The sequence below is a fragment of the Ambystoma mexicanum genome, chromosome 9, assembly GCF_040938575.1.
Source record: "Ambystoma mexicanum isolate Mex_15411 chromosome 9, UKY_AmexF1_1, whole genome shotgun sequence".
In the NCBI taxonomy this organism is placed as follows: domain Eukaryota; kingdom Metazoa; phylum Chordata; class Amphibia; order Caudata; family Ambystomatidae; genus Ambystoma; species Ambystoma mexicanum.
In genome coordinates this window covers 103944966-103962087 of record NC_090931.1, presented here as the reverse complement: position 1 = coordinate 103962087, position 17122 = coordinate 103944966, and the positions used below count along the sequence as shown (strand labels likewise).

At 50.1% G+C, this 17122-nt stretch overlaps 1 protein-coding gene across 1 annotated transcript in view; it reads right to left on the bottom strand.

The window, feature by feature from the left end:
- DRD2 (dopamine receptor D2) overlaps positions 1-17122 on the bottom strand; it is a 947704-nt gene that overhangs the window by 33936 nt on the left and 896646 nt on the right. The window contains exon 6 of the mRNA XM_069614238.1: positions 7977-8161. Within this exon, the coding sequence (XP_069470339.1) occupies positions 7977-8161 (185 nt within the window). The remainder of the gene's footprint in view (positions 1-7976; positions 8162-17122) is intronic.

Below are 17122 nucleotides of genomic sequence, written 5' to 3'. Positions count from 1 at the left end.
CTAAGTATAGAAAGAAAGACCAGACTCTCACTTGTGACAACATCTTGAGCTAACCAAAAGCTTGACATTTGCACGTGATTGTGGCAGAGTGGCATAGAAGAAGACATCTCCTTAAAAAACCAGCAACACACACTTGGCATATGTTGTGTTAGATAAACGGATGTGTATACAACCGATGAGTGTGTTGTACTATGCATTGTACGTTTTTTTAATATCATTTTCATATCAATATTTGATAGGGCAAATGTCTGGTAACAATTCACTATCAGGTTTAATCAGTTGGGACTGAGTTCTGAGACTTCAAAAGGACTAGGTCTCTATCGCTGCCTTCCTGGATGTCAAAGAACAACCCACTAGTTTCAAATAATCTGATAGAGATCTGATAGATGCTTCCGGTGACAAACTGTTCTCTCACCACGGCCATCCAAATTTGCTGGCCAAGCCCAAGGACTCGGGCCATGGAACACTCTTGCCCAGATGTTGAGACCACAAAACATCCTTTCACTTCACCCCTTTCAGTCTGCCAGGCCAGGTTTCTAGCCAGGGGCCAAGGCACATGCTTGACCAGAAGTTGGGACCTCAATCAATTCTCACTGATTCACGATTGGTCTGCTGGGACGAGTTCCCAGCCCGGCGTCAGGGAAATCTCTTGACCAGAAGTTGAAACCTCACTCAATGTTCACTCTGCCCCCACCAGTCTGCCAAGCCAGGTTCCAGGATCAGGGCCACGTAACACTCTTCACCATAAGTTGAGACCCCACAAAATCAGATTTCTTACAGGTCTGACTCGAAGCCTGCAATCTCTCGATTAGCCCGCAGCATCTAAGTAACCATAGGAGAGATCCACCTCCCTCACTTGCCCTCAACCTCTCCTCTGAAGGATATATGCTCCACTATAAAAAGCAGAAATCCTTTGCCAATCCAAACAACCAAGCAACTGCCTCCTTGTCTCCTTGAAGTCATTCAATCGAGGTTAATAAAATCTCATTGGCGTTCTGAAATCCGAGAAACAGCTGAGAAGAAGTGGATCTACAAAGTAGGCATGGCATATGCTGTGCTATTTGTGGAAATAGTGGTCTGGATCAAACTGGGAGAACGGTGAAGACACAGAAACACACAAGAGGTCACTTGCGGCACAGAGTTGTGGGTGATGTTCCGTCATTGTGGACATACATACAGCTCCACTTGGGTACAGTGGCATGATTTGCCCTAGGGGGCAGCTAGCAGCTCAAAGCTCAAACACACAAGGAAGGACATGTTTTCGACAGACATAAGGCACTCTTCTGTTAGTGGGGTTTTGTATGTCGCACCAGTTGGTGTCGTGGCTTTGTTTAGCTTGTGGGGATTTTTGAAGGCTGAAGGCCCTTATCAGGCGAGAGTGGCCTACTCCAGGGAGACCTGGGCTACTTGTATTCAGGGGTCCTTGAAGATCACTCAACAAGAGCTTAGTGCCGTGAATGGCCTACGAGGATGCTCAGAGAGTAACACTATAGCTACTGTAACTTCTACCGGTCTTTGTAACTTGGTTCATTTGTGTACAGTGGGCTTGCTAGCGCTGTGGGATATTGAAGAGGCGATATGTAGGCATGGCAACTTCATCAAGGGTTTGTATATGGCTTCAGGAGCTTAGATTGCCTTGGGGATGCTTGAAGAGGGGCGACATGGGTACTGTACTGTTAGCAGGTCTTTTTCTATTGGTTTATTTTGGTACAGTGGGCCTCATTAGGACCCAGGCGGTAAGGGGTTTACGGCGGTGTAAACAGCGCCGACCCTTACCACCTGATTCCGAGGTCCCTTAGCGCCATGGAGGATTTAACACCTGCTTTTAGCAGGTGTTAAAAAGCCATGGCGCTAAGGGACCTTGTTGTTAATTACGCCACCGTAATTTACGGTGGCGTAATTAACGCCTTCCCCACTCCCATTATGCCCTATGGGGCAAAAATGGGAATGGGGAAGGGTAAATGAGGATTGGGGACTTACCGCCCGCCAACCTCGGAATGGGGCGGTAAGTCCGCCAACCACCATGGCGTAAACATAGTTTACGCCATGGTGGTAAAGGTACCACCCAGGCGGTAACTTACCGCCTGGGTCGTAATGAGGCCCAGTGACTTAGATCACCCCGCAGGACATAGGAGCGCCCTGAGGCCTTTGGGCGTGTTGGTGCAATAGAAAAACTCCATAGAATAGGATAGACCTTCAAAAAAACTTTGTCGATGGTTTAACTTTGTTATGTGGCTTGGATTTCCTTGCAGGATGCGTACAGACTGGAGACACAGGCACTGCACCTCCTAAAGGGCTCTGTTTATAGATACATTTGAGTACAGTGTCTTGGGACACCCTGTGGGATGTCTGATGAGTGGGTACACGGGTACTGTACCTTCAGAAGGCTCTGTGTATTGGTTCATGTGAGTACATTATCTTGGGACACCCTGTGGGATGTCTGATGAGTGGGTACACGGGTACTGTACCTTCAGGAGGCTCTGTGTATTGGTTCATGTGGGTAGATACTATTCGATCACTTACAGGATGTCTGATGAGTGGGTACACGGGTACTGTACCTTCAGAAGGCTCTGTGTGTTGGTTCATTTGAGTACAGTGTCTTGGAACACCATATGGGATGTTTGATGAGTGGGTAATAGGCACTGTACCTTCCACAGGACTTGGTGTTTTGGTTCATGTGGGTAGATACTATACGATCACCCTGTGGGATGTTTGATGAGTGGGTACAGGGGTACTGTATCTTCAGAAGGCTCTGTGTATTGGTTCATTTGAGTACATTGTCTTGGGACACCCTGTGGGATGTCCGATGAGTGGGTACACGGGTACTGTACCTTCAGGAGGCTCTGTGTATTGATTCATGTGGGTAGATACTATTGGATCACCATACAGGATGTCTCATGAGTGGGTACAGGGGTACTGTACCTTCAGAAGGCTCTGTGTATTGGTTCATTTGAGTACAGTGTCTTGGAACACCATGTGGGATGTTTGATGAATGGGTAATAGGCACTGTACCTTCCACAGGACTTGGTGTATTGGTTCATGTGGGTAGATACTATACGATCACCCTGTGGGATGTTTGATCAGTGGGTACATGGGTACTGTACCTTCAGAAGGCTCTGTGTATTGGTTCATGTGGGTAGATACTATTGGATCACCATACAGGATGTCTCATGAGTGGGTACACGGGTACTGTAGCTTCAGAAGGCTCCGTGTGTTGGTTCATTTGAGTACAGTGTCTTGGAACACCATGTGGGATGTTTGATGAGTGGGTAATAGGCACTGTACCTTCCACAGGACCTGGTGTATTGGTTCATGTGGGTAGATACTATACGATCACCCTGTGGGATGTTTGATGAGTGGGTACACGGGTACTGTACCTTCAGAAGGCTCTGTGTATTCGTTCATTTGAGTACAGTGTCTTGGAACACCCTGTGGGATGTTTGATGAGTGGGTACACGGGTACTGCAGTTTCAGAAGGCTCTGTGTATTGGTTCATTTGAGTACAGTGTCTTGGGACACCCTGTGGGATGTTTGATGAGTGGGTACACGGGTACTGCAGCTTCAGAAGGCTCTGTGTATTGGTTCATTTGAGTACAGTGTCTTGGAACACCCTGTGGGATCTTTGATCAGTGGGTACATGGGTACTATACCTTCAGAAGGCTCTGTGATTTGATTCATGTGGGTAGATACTATTGGATCATCTACAGGATGTCTGATGAGTGGGTACACGGGTACTGTACATTCAGAAGACTCTGTGTATTGGGTCATTTCAGTACAGTGTCTTGGAACACCCTGTGGGATGTTTGATGAGTGGGTACAGGGGTACTGTATCTTCAGAAGGCTCTGTGTATTGGTTCATTTGAGTACATTGTCTTGGGACACCCTGTGGGATGTCCGATGAGTGGGTACACGGGTACTGTACCTTCAGGAGGCTCTGTGTATTGATTCATGTGGGTAGATACTATTGGATCACCATACAGGATGTCTCATGAGTGGGTACAGGGGTACTGTACCTTCAGAAGGCTCTGTGTATTGGTTCATTTGAGTACAGTGTCTTGGAACACCATGTGGGATGTTTGATGAATGGGTAATAGGCACTGTACCTTCCACAGGACTTGGTGTATTGGTTCATGTGGGTAGATACTATACGATCACCCTGTGGGATGTTTGATCAGTGGGTACATGGGTACTGTACCTTCAGAAGGCTCTGTGTATTGGTTCATGTGGGTAGATACTATTGGATCACCATACAGGATGTCTCATGAGTGGGTACACGGGTACTGTAGCTTCAGAAGGCTCCGTGTGTTGGTTCATTTGAGTACAGTGTCTTGGAACACCATGTGGGATGTTTGATGAGTGGGTAATAGGCACTGTACCTTCCACAGGACCTGGTGTATTGGTTCATGTGGGTAGATACTATACGATCACCCTGTGGGATGTTTGATGAGTGGGTACAGGGGTACTGTATCTTCAGAAGGCTCTGTGTATTGGTTCATTTGAGTACATTGTCTTGGGACACCCTGTGGGATGTCCGATGAGTGGGTACACGGGTACTGTACCTTCAGGAGGCTCTGTGTATTGATTCATGTGGGTAGATACTATTGGATCACCATACAGGATGTCTCATGAGTGGGTACAGGGGTACTGTACCTTCAGAAGGCTCTGTGTATTGGTTCATTTGAGTACAGTGTCTTGGAACACCATGTGGGATGTTTGATGAATGGGTAATAGGCACTGTACCTTCCACAGGACTTGGTGTATTGGTTCATGTGGGTAGATACTATACGATCACCCTGTGGGATGTTTGATCAGTGGGTACATGGGTACTGTACCTTCAGAAGGCTCTGTGTATTGGTTCATGTGGGTAGATACTATTGGATCACCATACAGGATGTCTCATGAGTGGGTACACGGGTACTGTAGCTTCAGAAGGCTCCGTGTGTTGGTTCATTTGAGTACAGTGTCTTGGAACACCATGTGGGATGTTTGATGAGTGGGTAATAGGCACTGTACCTTCCACAGGACCTGGTGTATTGGTTCATGTGGGTAGATACTATACGATCACCCTGTGGGATGTTTGATGAGTGGGTACACGGGTACTGTACCTTCAGAAGGCTCTGTGTATTCGTTCATTTGAGTACAGTGTCTTGGAACACCCTGTGGGATGTTTGATGAGTGGGTACACGGGTACTGCAGTTTCAGAAGGCTCTGTGTATTGGTTCATTTGAGTACAGTGTCTTGGGACACCCTGTGGGATGTTTGATGAGTGGGTACACGGGTACTGCAGCTTCAGAAGGCTCTGTGTATTGGTTCATTTGAGTACAGTGTCTTGGAACACCCTGTGGGATCTTTGATCAGTGGGTACATGGGTACTATACCTTCAGAAGGCTCTGTGATTTGATTCATGTGGGTAGATACTATTGGATCATCTACAGGATGTCTGATGAGTGGGTACACGGGTACTGTACATTCAGAAGACTCTGTGTATTGGGTCATTTCAGTACAGTGTCTTGGAACACCCTGTGGGATGTTTGATGAGTGGGTAAGAGGCACTGTACCTTCTGTAGGACTTGGTGTATTGGTTCATGTGGGTAGATACTATTGGACTACCCTGCAGGATGTCTGATGAGTGGGTAAACGGGTACTGTACCTTCAGAGGGTTCTGTGTATTGGTTCATTTGAGTACAGTGTCTTGGAACACCCTGTGGGATGTTTGATGAGTGGGTACATATGCATGGTACCTTCCGTAGGGCTTGATGTATTGGTGCATGTGGGTATGTACTATTGGATCACCATGCAGGATGTCTGATGAGTGGCTACACAGATACTGTACCTTCAGAAGGCTCTGTGTATTGGTTCACTTGAGTACAGTGTCTTGGAACACCCTGTGGGATGTTTGATGAGTGGGTACATATGCATGGTACCTTCCGTAGGGCTTGGTGTATTGGTGCATGTGGGTACGTACTATTGGATCACCATGCAGGATGTCTGATGAGTGGCTACACAGATACTGTACCTTCAGAAGGCTCTGTATATTGGTTCATTTGAGTACAGTGTCTTACAACACCTTGTGGGATGTTTGATGAGTGGGTACATAGGTACTATACCTCCGTAGGACTTAGTGTATTGGTGCACATGTGGGTACGTACTATTGGATCACCGTGCAGGATGTCTGATGAGTGGGTACACGGGTACTGTAGCTTCAGAAGGCTCTGTGTATTGGTTCATTTGAGTACAGTGTCTTGGAACACCCAGCGGGATGTTTGATGAGTGGGTACATAGGCACTGTACCTTCCGTAGGACTTGGTGTATTAGTTCATGTGGGTAGATACTATGTTTGATGAGTGGGTACATGGATACTGTACCTTCAGAAGGCTCTGTGTATTGGTTCATTTGAGTACAGTGTCTTGGAACACCCTGTGGGATGTTTGATGAGTGGGTACATAGGCACTGTACCTTCCATAGGACATGGTGTATTGGTTCATGTGGGTAGATATTATGCCTGGTGAGTGGGTACACGGGTACTGTACCTTCAGAAGGCTCTGTGTATTGGTTCATTTGAGTACAGTGTCTTGGCACACCCTGCAGGATGTTTGATGAGTGGGTACATAGGCACTGCACCTTCAGAAGGCTCTGTGTATTAGTTGATGTTGGTACAGTTGCTTGTCCAGGGCTGCAGGGTGTTTGGAAAGTGGAGGGATAGGTAGTGCACCCTCAGCACGTCTATCACTCTACTTGGGTACAGGGGCTCCGCTTGCCAGACGTGTTTCTTGGAGCCTCAAGGCCTGAGCACTCAAGGGGGGACATGCAGAGATAGAAATGGCCTTGGTACCTTGAGGGGGGCTTCAAGGGAGGACATGCAGAGATAGAAATGGCTACGGTACCCTGAGTGTGGCTTCAAGGGAGGACATGCGGAGATAGAAATGGCTACGGTACCTTGAGTGGGGCTTCAAGAGAGGAAATGCAGAGATAGAAATGTCTATGGTACCTTGAGTGGGGCTTCAAGGGAGGACATGCAGAGATAGAAATGGCTACGGGACCTTGAGTGGGGCTTCAAGGGAGGACATGCAGAGATAGAAATGGCTACGGGACCTTGAGTGGGGCTTCAAGGGAGGACATGCGGAGATAGAAATGGCTACGGTACCCTCAGTGGGGCTTCAAGGGAGGCCATGCTTAGATAGAAATGGCTACGGTACCCTGAGTGGGGCTTCAAGAGAGGACATGCGGAGATAGAAATGGCTACGGTACCTTGAGTGGGGCTTCAAGGGAGGACATGCGGAGATAGAAATGGCTACGGTACCTTGAGTGGGGCTTCAAGGGAGGACATGAGGAGATAGAAATGGCTACGGTACCTTGAGTGGGGCTTCAAGGGAGGACATGCGGAGATAGAAATGGCTACGGTAACTTGAGTGGGGCTTCAAGGGAGGACATGCGGAGATAGAAATGGCTACGGGAACTTGAGTGGGGCTTCAAGGGAGGACATGCAGAGATAGAAATGGCTACGGTACCCTGAGTGGGGCTTCAAGGGAGGACATGCTTAGATAGAAATGACTACGGTACCTTGAGTGGGGCTTCAAGGGAGGACATGAGGAGATAGAAATGGCTACGGTACCTTGAGTGGGGCTTCAAGGGAGGACATGCGGAGATAGAAATGGCTACGGTAACTTGAGTGGGGCTTCAAGGGAGGACATGCGGAGATAGAAATGGCTACGGGACCTTGAGTGGGGCTTCAAGGGAGGACATGCGGAGATAGAAATGGCTACGGTACCTTTAGTGGGGCTTCAAGGGAGGACATGCGGAGATAGAAATGGCTACGGTACCTTGAGTGGGGCTTCAAGGGGGGACATGCAGAGATAGAAATGGCTACGGTACCTTGAGTGGGGCTTCAAGGGAGGACATGCGGAGGTAGAAATGGCTACGGTACCTTGAGTGGGGCTTCAAGGAGGGACATGCAGAGATAGAAATGGCTACGGTACCTTGAGTGGGGCTTCGTGCTGCAGGCCGTGGCCATTGCGCTTGGTGTTCACTCGCTTCCTCCGCTTCCTGAGGACGATGTAGATCTGAACGTACACCAGTAGAGTGACAATGAAGGGCACGTAGAAGGAGACGATGGACGAATACACCACAAACGTGGGGTTTTCAATCAAGCACTCATGATCCGCTGAAAAACAGAGACCGGGCAAACGTTTTAGACCAGTCGCGTTCCACTCTATCACACCGTGCTGGATTAGTCTATGACAATGTAACAGTTTTGGTTACATTTCTTTTCAGATGTTCGAAATCGGGTTAAGGCATGCCTAGTGCAGCGTATGAGATAGCTCAGTGAGTTATGCGCTCATGAGTTCAGCCTGTATCATGAAAATTCAAGCTCCAGAATGGTGGACCCAGCCGATCTTCATTCCAAGTCCGGAAATACTGTGCTTAGAAGCCGTACTAATCTGTCTAGAAGCTCTACATGTAATCTATTATTATTATTATTGTTGATGTTTTCATGGTGGTTGAAAAATTGAGCAATATGGTTTTAGATATTTAGGGTCCAATTGATGGAATTTGCAGCGCTGACTTTGCACTGCCAGCCATAACCCTGATTCACAGAGCAGTGCAAAGTGTATTTTTGCAGTGCAAATTGACTTTGCACTGGTTCAAAAGAGGGTGCAAAGTCACTTTGCTCTACAAAAATACACGTTGCACAGCTTTGCGAATCAGGGTGTTTGTTGGCAGTGCAACATCACTTTTCACCAGTGCAAAGCCTATTTGCACCGCGCTAAAAGTTCCATGAATCATGCCCTTGATGTTAATTCCTGTTTTTCACTTGAAGGCTGGATTGAACTATAATGATCTGACCCCCTCTACCTCTCATGCAGAAAGGCCACAACAAAGTGTTGTGTTTCTAAAAGATAAGCTTGCGATCCTGACATGGGTCTCAGCGTTTGTAGGTCTTGCTTCTGGACTCTGGATCCCTACACATATCAGGGGACATTTCTGCCTTCTGTCCACCTGATGAGCATTAAAGTCCTGGCCCTCCAAGCACATATACTTCCTTTGATTCATCACTCACCATTCTGGACTAGAGCGCCAAGAAGTACCCTAAGTGTTACATCCTGCTTACAACAAATAGTAATAACTATTTATATAGAACACAACACAACCTAGGAGAAAGGATAGCTCAGGGGCAGCACACGTGTCCTCAAAGTTATGTTGTGAAACATAAGTTTGATCCCTGGTTTGGTGCTTAGATGCTGGAGAAGCAATGACCTGATTCTGCAGGTGGTTAGAAGCTACCACTTAGGGCACAACTTTGAATTGGGTGGAAAATGACAATGATACACTGACACAGACCTTCTCTGTGCTTCCCCATGTCTGTGCCATGTTATCCTGTTACCCCACACACAGCGGGAGGCAGGACAGAACTCCACCCTGTGCATGGCCCCGCATCCTGCAGGCATTCTGCATCCTATTCCGGGTCCTGTGAGGGGACCAGGGAGCTAACAATGGGCCCGTTGGGGCTCGAATGGGAATGGGGATCAAATTTTACCGGGTCCATGGAATGGGCAATTACCGGGTCCGCCAAGGTCGGCATGACCCGGTAATTTCCCATTCCATGGTCCCTGTAAAAAATCATTACTGGCGGCAGCCGTGCCCCTAATAAGGGCACGGCTACCGCCAGCTTCATAATGAAGCCCATAGTCTCTGAGTTTTCCTGGAGCCCTGGTGCCTCTCTCAGGTGGTATCTGCTGGAGTATCTAGCGACATCCTTGAAGTGTTCAGATCCGTCTGCGTCTCTTCGGTTCTCAGCACTGATTCTCACCCCCCCCCCGACCGCCGGCCTCGATATTTGGTGTTTCACCTTCCTCTCGTGGGTGTCCTTGGGTTGTGTCCAGGACCTCCTCCTCCTTTTCTCTGCCCTGTGCTTTGAGGTCTTCTTGGCTTTCACTCCACATCCTGTTAGGGATTCTCTTGAGCCAGGAGGCATTTCTTGTAATTGTCTCATTCCCCTGGCGGGCTGTTACCAGGGCTCCCTGTCGTCTTATTACTGTCCAGGGGGAGCCATCACATGGGGTCGGCATCTTTGCCCGCGTTGGGTTTCTGAGGACCAGCACTTGGCCACCTGCTCTGTGATGCAATGCCTTGGTTTTCCTTTTGTCACTCATTCGGGCATTTCCTTTGACCCTCTTTGCTTGTGTCTTATGTCTACCTACTCCTTTCACCTTCTGGCTCTGGTGGTAAGGTATGAAGGAGTGTAGTATTGTTTGTTACATGAGATCGGCTGCAGGTTGTCAGTCGACGTGTGGGGTGTGAGTCGATAGTTCAGTGGAAATCAGTATAGTTCAAGCTACCAGGAGAGGCCTTGTGTTTTTGCTATTCGGATGACTTCATTAAGTATCCACATGAAATGTTCACGTCTCCGCTTGCTTGTGGTCATTGAGGGGTGATGTGGTGGTAACAAATGTGTAAGTTCTCCACATATTGGCCCTCATTATGACTTTGCCGGTCCGGAAAAAATGCTGGTAATTCCGGCAGCAGCATATTTTCAAGACTGATAAAATACAAGTTTGCCGGTGGGGGCCACAGATCTCCTGGCAGGCACGACCTGATGGTAGATCAGGTTCTACTGGCAAATACCAGTTATACCGCTGCCAGTGATTCAGGCAATTCCATCCTGTGGAGTCCTGGTAAAAGGGGATACTAGGCAGCAGAGACTGTAGAACCAGTTTGCAGGTACCCCATCAGAATTACCGGCAGGGTACCGGCAAACCCATAAGGAGGGCCATTTTTTAACTCCTTTGTTTGGAATGGTGACCCATTGTCGCTCTTTATGGCATTTGGCAGCCCATGAGTGGTAAACATTTTCTCGAGGTCGGACAGTACTGCCTCTCTGAGCATGGACGGGACTATTTCAACTTCTGGGAAGCGGGAGAAGTCATCTATTGCCAGTGGCAGGAACGCTCCTTCCTGTACCGTGCGGAAAGCGATGCATATTGATTCCCATCATGCTGGCCCTCTTGGCACAGACTGGATGGGTTCTGGGCTGGAGGGTACTCCACACACTTAGAATGGAAGACATGTCGCTATGGCTTCTTCAACTTTTGCGTCTAGCTGTGGAAACCACACTCGGCTGTGTAGCCTTGCCTTTGTTAAGACAATTCACTGGTGCTTCTTATGCACGAGGGTGAGGATCCTGCTTTGCAGGCTGTGTGGGATGAGAATGCTGGCTACCCTAAATCACCCTCCTTGGTGATCAATGGCTCATGACAGACTGAGAACATCCCTGACAGGAAGTCTCGGTCTACTGTAGCGCGGTTGTGAGTATGCTGAAGAAACGAGTTCCATTCTCCTGCTAAAATTGATGTTTTTCGCGATGTCGCAGCATGGGTCTGCTCTCCTCGCTTCCGTGATGTCTGTTATGCTAACAGCCTTTGGCTTCATTGTGCGTGTGACCTGACAGATATGTTCTTTTGTCTCTGCTCGTCGGTGTCTTGAATACAAATCTGCTGGGTTCTCTGTCCCTTCTTGGTATGCCAGATCGAAATGCTATTGCTGCAGTTGTAGCAGCCATTTTTCTATGTGTGCTGGTGGGTGTGGCACTGATCCTGTGATGATAGGTATCACGGTCTTGTGGTCTGAGTAGGGCGTAAACCTCTCTCCGTAGAGATAGGTGGACATGTTGTCATCCCCACAGGACAGCAATTGCTTTCTTTTTGATATGGGAATATCTCTGCCCGGTCAGTGTCAGCGTTCTGGACATGCATGCCATGGGCTTTGTTTCATATGTAGGAGATTTCTGTATTCGGATGGCTCCCTTTCCAACAGGGCTCGGTGCATAGGTTTATGTCATAGTACGACATTGTTGTGACTCTTTGATGCATTGAAAAGCTTCTAGCCAGCGGTTGTCCCTCGCCCACTTGGTGTTCGACCTGCTCAGTTCCCTTAGTGGTTCTGAGATGGCCGCTTGATTGTTACTGAACATTCCGTAGTAGGTGGCCATCCCTAAGAACCCCCTGACTTCTATTTGTGTTGTCGGGGGGAGGACCCTTTTATGTCCGTGACTTTGAGGTCGTCTGCTGAGACTCCCGATTTGTTTAACACGTATCCGAAGAAAGTCAACAGTTCCTTCATAAATTCACATTTTTCTTTGTGAATGGTGAGACGAGCCTCATATAGTCGTTCTAATATTGGTGTCAGTCGGTTGATGTGTTTCACTTTGCTTTCTGCATACACTAGGATGCCGTCGCCCACGTTCAGTATGCCGGGGAGCACTGGTAAAAGGTATCTATTGTCTATTGGAACACTTCTGCAGCTGAGGAAATGCCAAAATGTAGTCTCTTATATCCCTGTAGTCCCATGTAGATGGAAGTGAGAACTTATCAAGCTTGGGAGATGAAGTCCCCTGAGCACTCATCAAGCAGGGCTCAATGGGAATGGGGATGATGCTAACAACGGGCCCGTTAATGACGGGCCTGTTGTTAGCATGCTAGTGCCCTTGCGGGACCCGCAAAGGACGTCTGGCGTGACCAGACGTCAAGAGCGGTTCCCGCGAGGAAACCTCTTAATAGGGCGGGATGGGTTTAACGGCGCCGGCACCATTACCGGCGCCGTTAAACCCATTCCGCCAGGGTCGCATTGAGGCCCATTGTGCGCTGAAATGCCAGGGACGCCTCAACTACTGTGATGAGAGCACGCAGGGAAACTATCTTGTTTCTTATTCATCCTTTCAGCCAGTAAGTGTATCGAAAATAAAAGGGGTAACTTTGTGTGGAGACAATGCAGGCCTTTTATTTTGAAATATGTAAAAAGAAAACAAGTAAATGCATAATTCACAGTGACAGGCCTCTTCCCCAAATATTCTAGGACTCGAGTTTGCATAGTATGCTAATCCCTGAAACATTTTGTCTGCTACTAAATTACAAAGAATTATAAAAATACCATTGTGCATACATGTATTGCAGGTTGCAATTTATTATGTACACATTTTGACATAGAACACTGGATCAGGCTAGATTCATGCATTAAGGCAAACCAGGCTTTCAGTCACCCAAAGAAGAAGTTATATCATGCCACCTGCCCCTTCTATGGGGGCGTGGCCTCATTGAGATGATAGGTAATTTATAACGCGCTTAATACCAAGCGGTATCTAAGCGTGGACCCGGGGATCGAACCTGTGTTGCGGAGTGTCGTTTTACTTCCAAGGACAGCACGTTACACCTGAGCTATCCTCCCAAGACCATTGGCAGAATGTATGGGTAATCTGGTGCCTGCTTGTTTGTGGTAGCCATGCTGCCTTTTAGCAGTACCATTCCCTGGCAAATAGGCCATGAGATGTGAAGCCTCCCAGTACTGTCTATTTCCAGAAGATAAATTAGGCACAGGGAAAAGTAACGACAAGCAGCCTGCATGTGTTCAATTGATACATTGAGCCCACTCCCGTCCTTTTCATTGGCTTGTATTTCTTCGGGCATCAGCAGTTTTTGAGCGCATGAAATTAAACCTCACTGCAAATCTCGTCTTATACCTGACGCCAGTACATCACCTGTCATGCGCCTATCTCCTGCATCAGCAGCTTTCCGCCAGGTTTGCGCCCTGAAGCGCTGTCGGGTCTGTTCCCGTCTCTCACGTGTATCTTTATATCCCAGGTAATATGAAGAGATTTAATGAGATCTGAGCTCAGCAGGCGTCATGGATCCGGTTCCCGCTTAATATGAAGCCCCGGGACTCATACATCTTGGTTTGCGTGTCCTCATAATTAGCTACGCCTTCCTCTGCCCCTCCCTCATCCCGCCGTTTGGTCGTGTCACTCCCTTTAATCTCTTGCCAGTCTCCTCACTATTCTTTTCTTACTGCATCTCAACCTTATTCTGCATAACCCTACACTATTCCACTTCCCCCGGAGCCCCAATTAAATTAATGTCCTTATCTAAATGCATATTATGTTTATGTTTATGTTTATATAGCGCTTTACAACAAAGCGCTGTTGATGTGTACAATGCATCGAACTGATGAGGTAGCGCGTGAGCGGATGCACAGGTGCGGGCCACTCAAGCTCGTCATGCTAGACCCACATGCCATAAGGTTGACCATTGCTAGCACGGGGTGTTCCCCTGGAACAGGGATGCAGGCTGAAGATGGTATGTGCCCACGGGTACTCAGCACATAAAGAAAAGTCCTGCATGAGTCTCCTTCCTTAGTAATGTCTGGAATATTTAAAGCACATTTTATTTGACTCCACATTTTTAACACATCAACATATCTTTAGATATCATATGACTGCAATCTAGACACATCAACAAATAAATATGTACATTGATTTCATACAGTAAACATAGAGCAAGATTCGACTCACTAAAGAACTTGCTATTTTAAGGTGCATAAAAACATCCTACCAAATTCACTCAACTCACTCAAACCTAAAGTTCAAATGTGCTCAATATTGTGTGTTGTATAAAAGTGGTAGTTGATACTAAGGGGCCGATTCATGGAACAAACGTGCGCCGAAAATCTACGCGCAAGTAGGCGCAAGCAGGCGCAAGCGGAAAAAAACAGGCGCACGCGCACGCGTGCGATTCATGGAAGTCCCTGCGCGTGTTCACCGCGCGATGTGCGCCAAACCCGTGCATGGCGCACAAGTCACTGCAACATCGCGAAAGGCGTGCGCGACGGTGCGCGACGCGCACAGTGAAAGCGCACAACCTCAGCGCACACAGCAGAAAGTGGGCGGGACATGGGGCGTAACGCGCGGAATGGGGAACAACACGCGAAAATAAGGGCGTAACTGGGGATGCACTGCACGGAAGCAGAGGTAACGCCCACACGCACACGAACCACACGTATCCATGGAATGGAATAGGGCAAACCCACGCACAGCCAAAGCCGCGCACAAGCTGAAACACGTCCGCCACACGAAGGCAGGCGGTAGAGTCCCAGCGCATCAAAAAAGTGGCGCCGCGGGAAGTAAAATACGCGATTGAGCGGGGTACTTGTATTCCGGGGGTGCGCGGGAAGTTACACACGCGAATGAGCGGGCTACGTGTATTCCGGGGGTGCGCGGGAAGTGACACACGCGATTGAGCGGGGTACGTGCATTCCGGGGTTGCGCGGGAAGTTACACACGCGAATGAGCGGGGTACGTGTATTCCGGGGGTGCGCGGGAAGTTCCACACGCGATTTGGCCGGGTACGTGGATATCAGGGGTGCGCGGGAAGTCCCACACGCGATTGAGCGGGGTACGTGTATTTCGGGGGTGCGCGGGAAGTTCCACACGCGATTCGGCCTGGTACGTGGATATCAGGGGTGCGCGGGAAGTTCCACACGCGATTTGGCCGGGTACGTGGATTTCAGGGGTGCGCGGGAAGTTCCACACGCGATTGAGCGGGGTACGTGTATTCCGGGGGTGCGCGGGAAGTTCCACACGCGATTTGGCCGGGTACGTGGATATCAGGGGTGCGCGGGAAGTTCCACACGCGATTCGGCCTGGTACGTGGATATCAGGGGTGCGCGGGAAGTTCCACACGCGATTGAGCGGGGTACGTGTATTTCGGGGGTGCGCGGGAAGTGACACACGCGATTCGGCCTGGTACGTGGATATCAGGGGTGCGCGGGAAGTTCCACACGCGATTGAGCGGGGTACGTGTATTTCGGGGGTGCGCGGGAAGTGACACACGCGATTGAGCGGGGTACGTGTATTTCGGGGGTGCGCGGGAAGTTCCACACGCGATTCGGCCTGGTACGTGGATATCAGGGGTGCGCGGGAAGTTCCACACGCGATTGAGCGGGGTATGTGTATTCCGGGGGTGCGCGGGAAGTTCCACACGCGATTTGGCCGGGTACGTGGATATCAGGGGTGCGCGTGAAGTTCCACACGCGATTGAGCGGGGTACGTGTATTTCGGGGGTGCGCGGGAAGTTCCACACGCGATTCGGCCTGGTACGTGGATATCAGGGGTGCGCGGGAAGTTCCACACGCGATTTGGCCGGGTACGTGGATTTCAGGGGTGCGCGGGAAGTTCCACACGCGATTGAGCGGGGTACGTGTATTCCGGGGGTGCGCGGGAAGTTCCACACGCGATTTGGCCGGGTACGTGGATATCAGGGGTGCGCGGGAAGTTCCACATGCGATTGAGCGGGGTACGTGTATATCGGGGGTGCGCGGGAAGTTCCACACGCGATTCGGCCTGTTACGTGGATATCAGGGGTGCGCGGGAAGTTCCACACGCGATTGAGCGGGGTACGTGTATTTCGGGGGTGCGCGGGAAGTTCCACACGCGATTTGGCCTGGTACGTAGATTTCAGGGGTGCGCGGGAAGTTCCACACGCGATTGAGCGGGGTACGTGTATTTCGGGGGTGCGCGGGGAGAAGCACACGTGAATTGCACGTGTGGGTCCTCCCAGGTGTACCCTCTACACCCTCCACGGCCCCTGCAGGTGGCTCACACCACAGGGGCCTACCCAGCACATGTCCTGCAGGCACCCCATCCACCATGGCCATGCCCACCAGCCAACCCACATATCAACTAGCACTACTGCCCACCAACGCATGTCCCCCTGCACCCCCACCCCCCAGCAGTGCAGGGGCAGCCTCAAACAGGCCCCCACTCATGTCCCCCTGCACCCCCACCCCCTAGCATCCAGGGGCACCCTCCACCAGGCCCCCACTCATGTCTCCCACCCCCCAGCACTGTGGGGCACCTGCCAGCAGGCCCCCACCCATGTCTCCCACCACCCCCACCCCCCCAGCATCCAGGGGCACCCTCCACCAGGCCCCCACACATGTCTCCCAGCACCCCCACCCCCTAGCATCCAGGGGCACCCTCCACCAGGCCCCCACTCATGTCTCCCACCACCCCCACCCCCCAGCCACCAGGGGCACCCTCCACCAGGCCCCCACTCATGTCTCCCACCACCCCCACCCCCCCAGCATCCAGGGGCACCCTCCACCAGGCCCCCACACATGTCTCCCAGCACCCCCACCCCCTAGCATCCAGGGGCACCCTCCACCAGGCCCCCACTCATGTCCCCCTGCACCCCCACCCCCTAGCATCCAGGGGCACCCTCCACCAGGCCCCCACTCATGTCTCCCACCCCCCAGCACTGTGGGGCACCTGCCAGCAGGCCCCCACCCATGTCTCCCA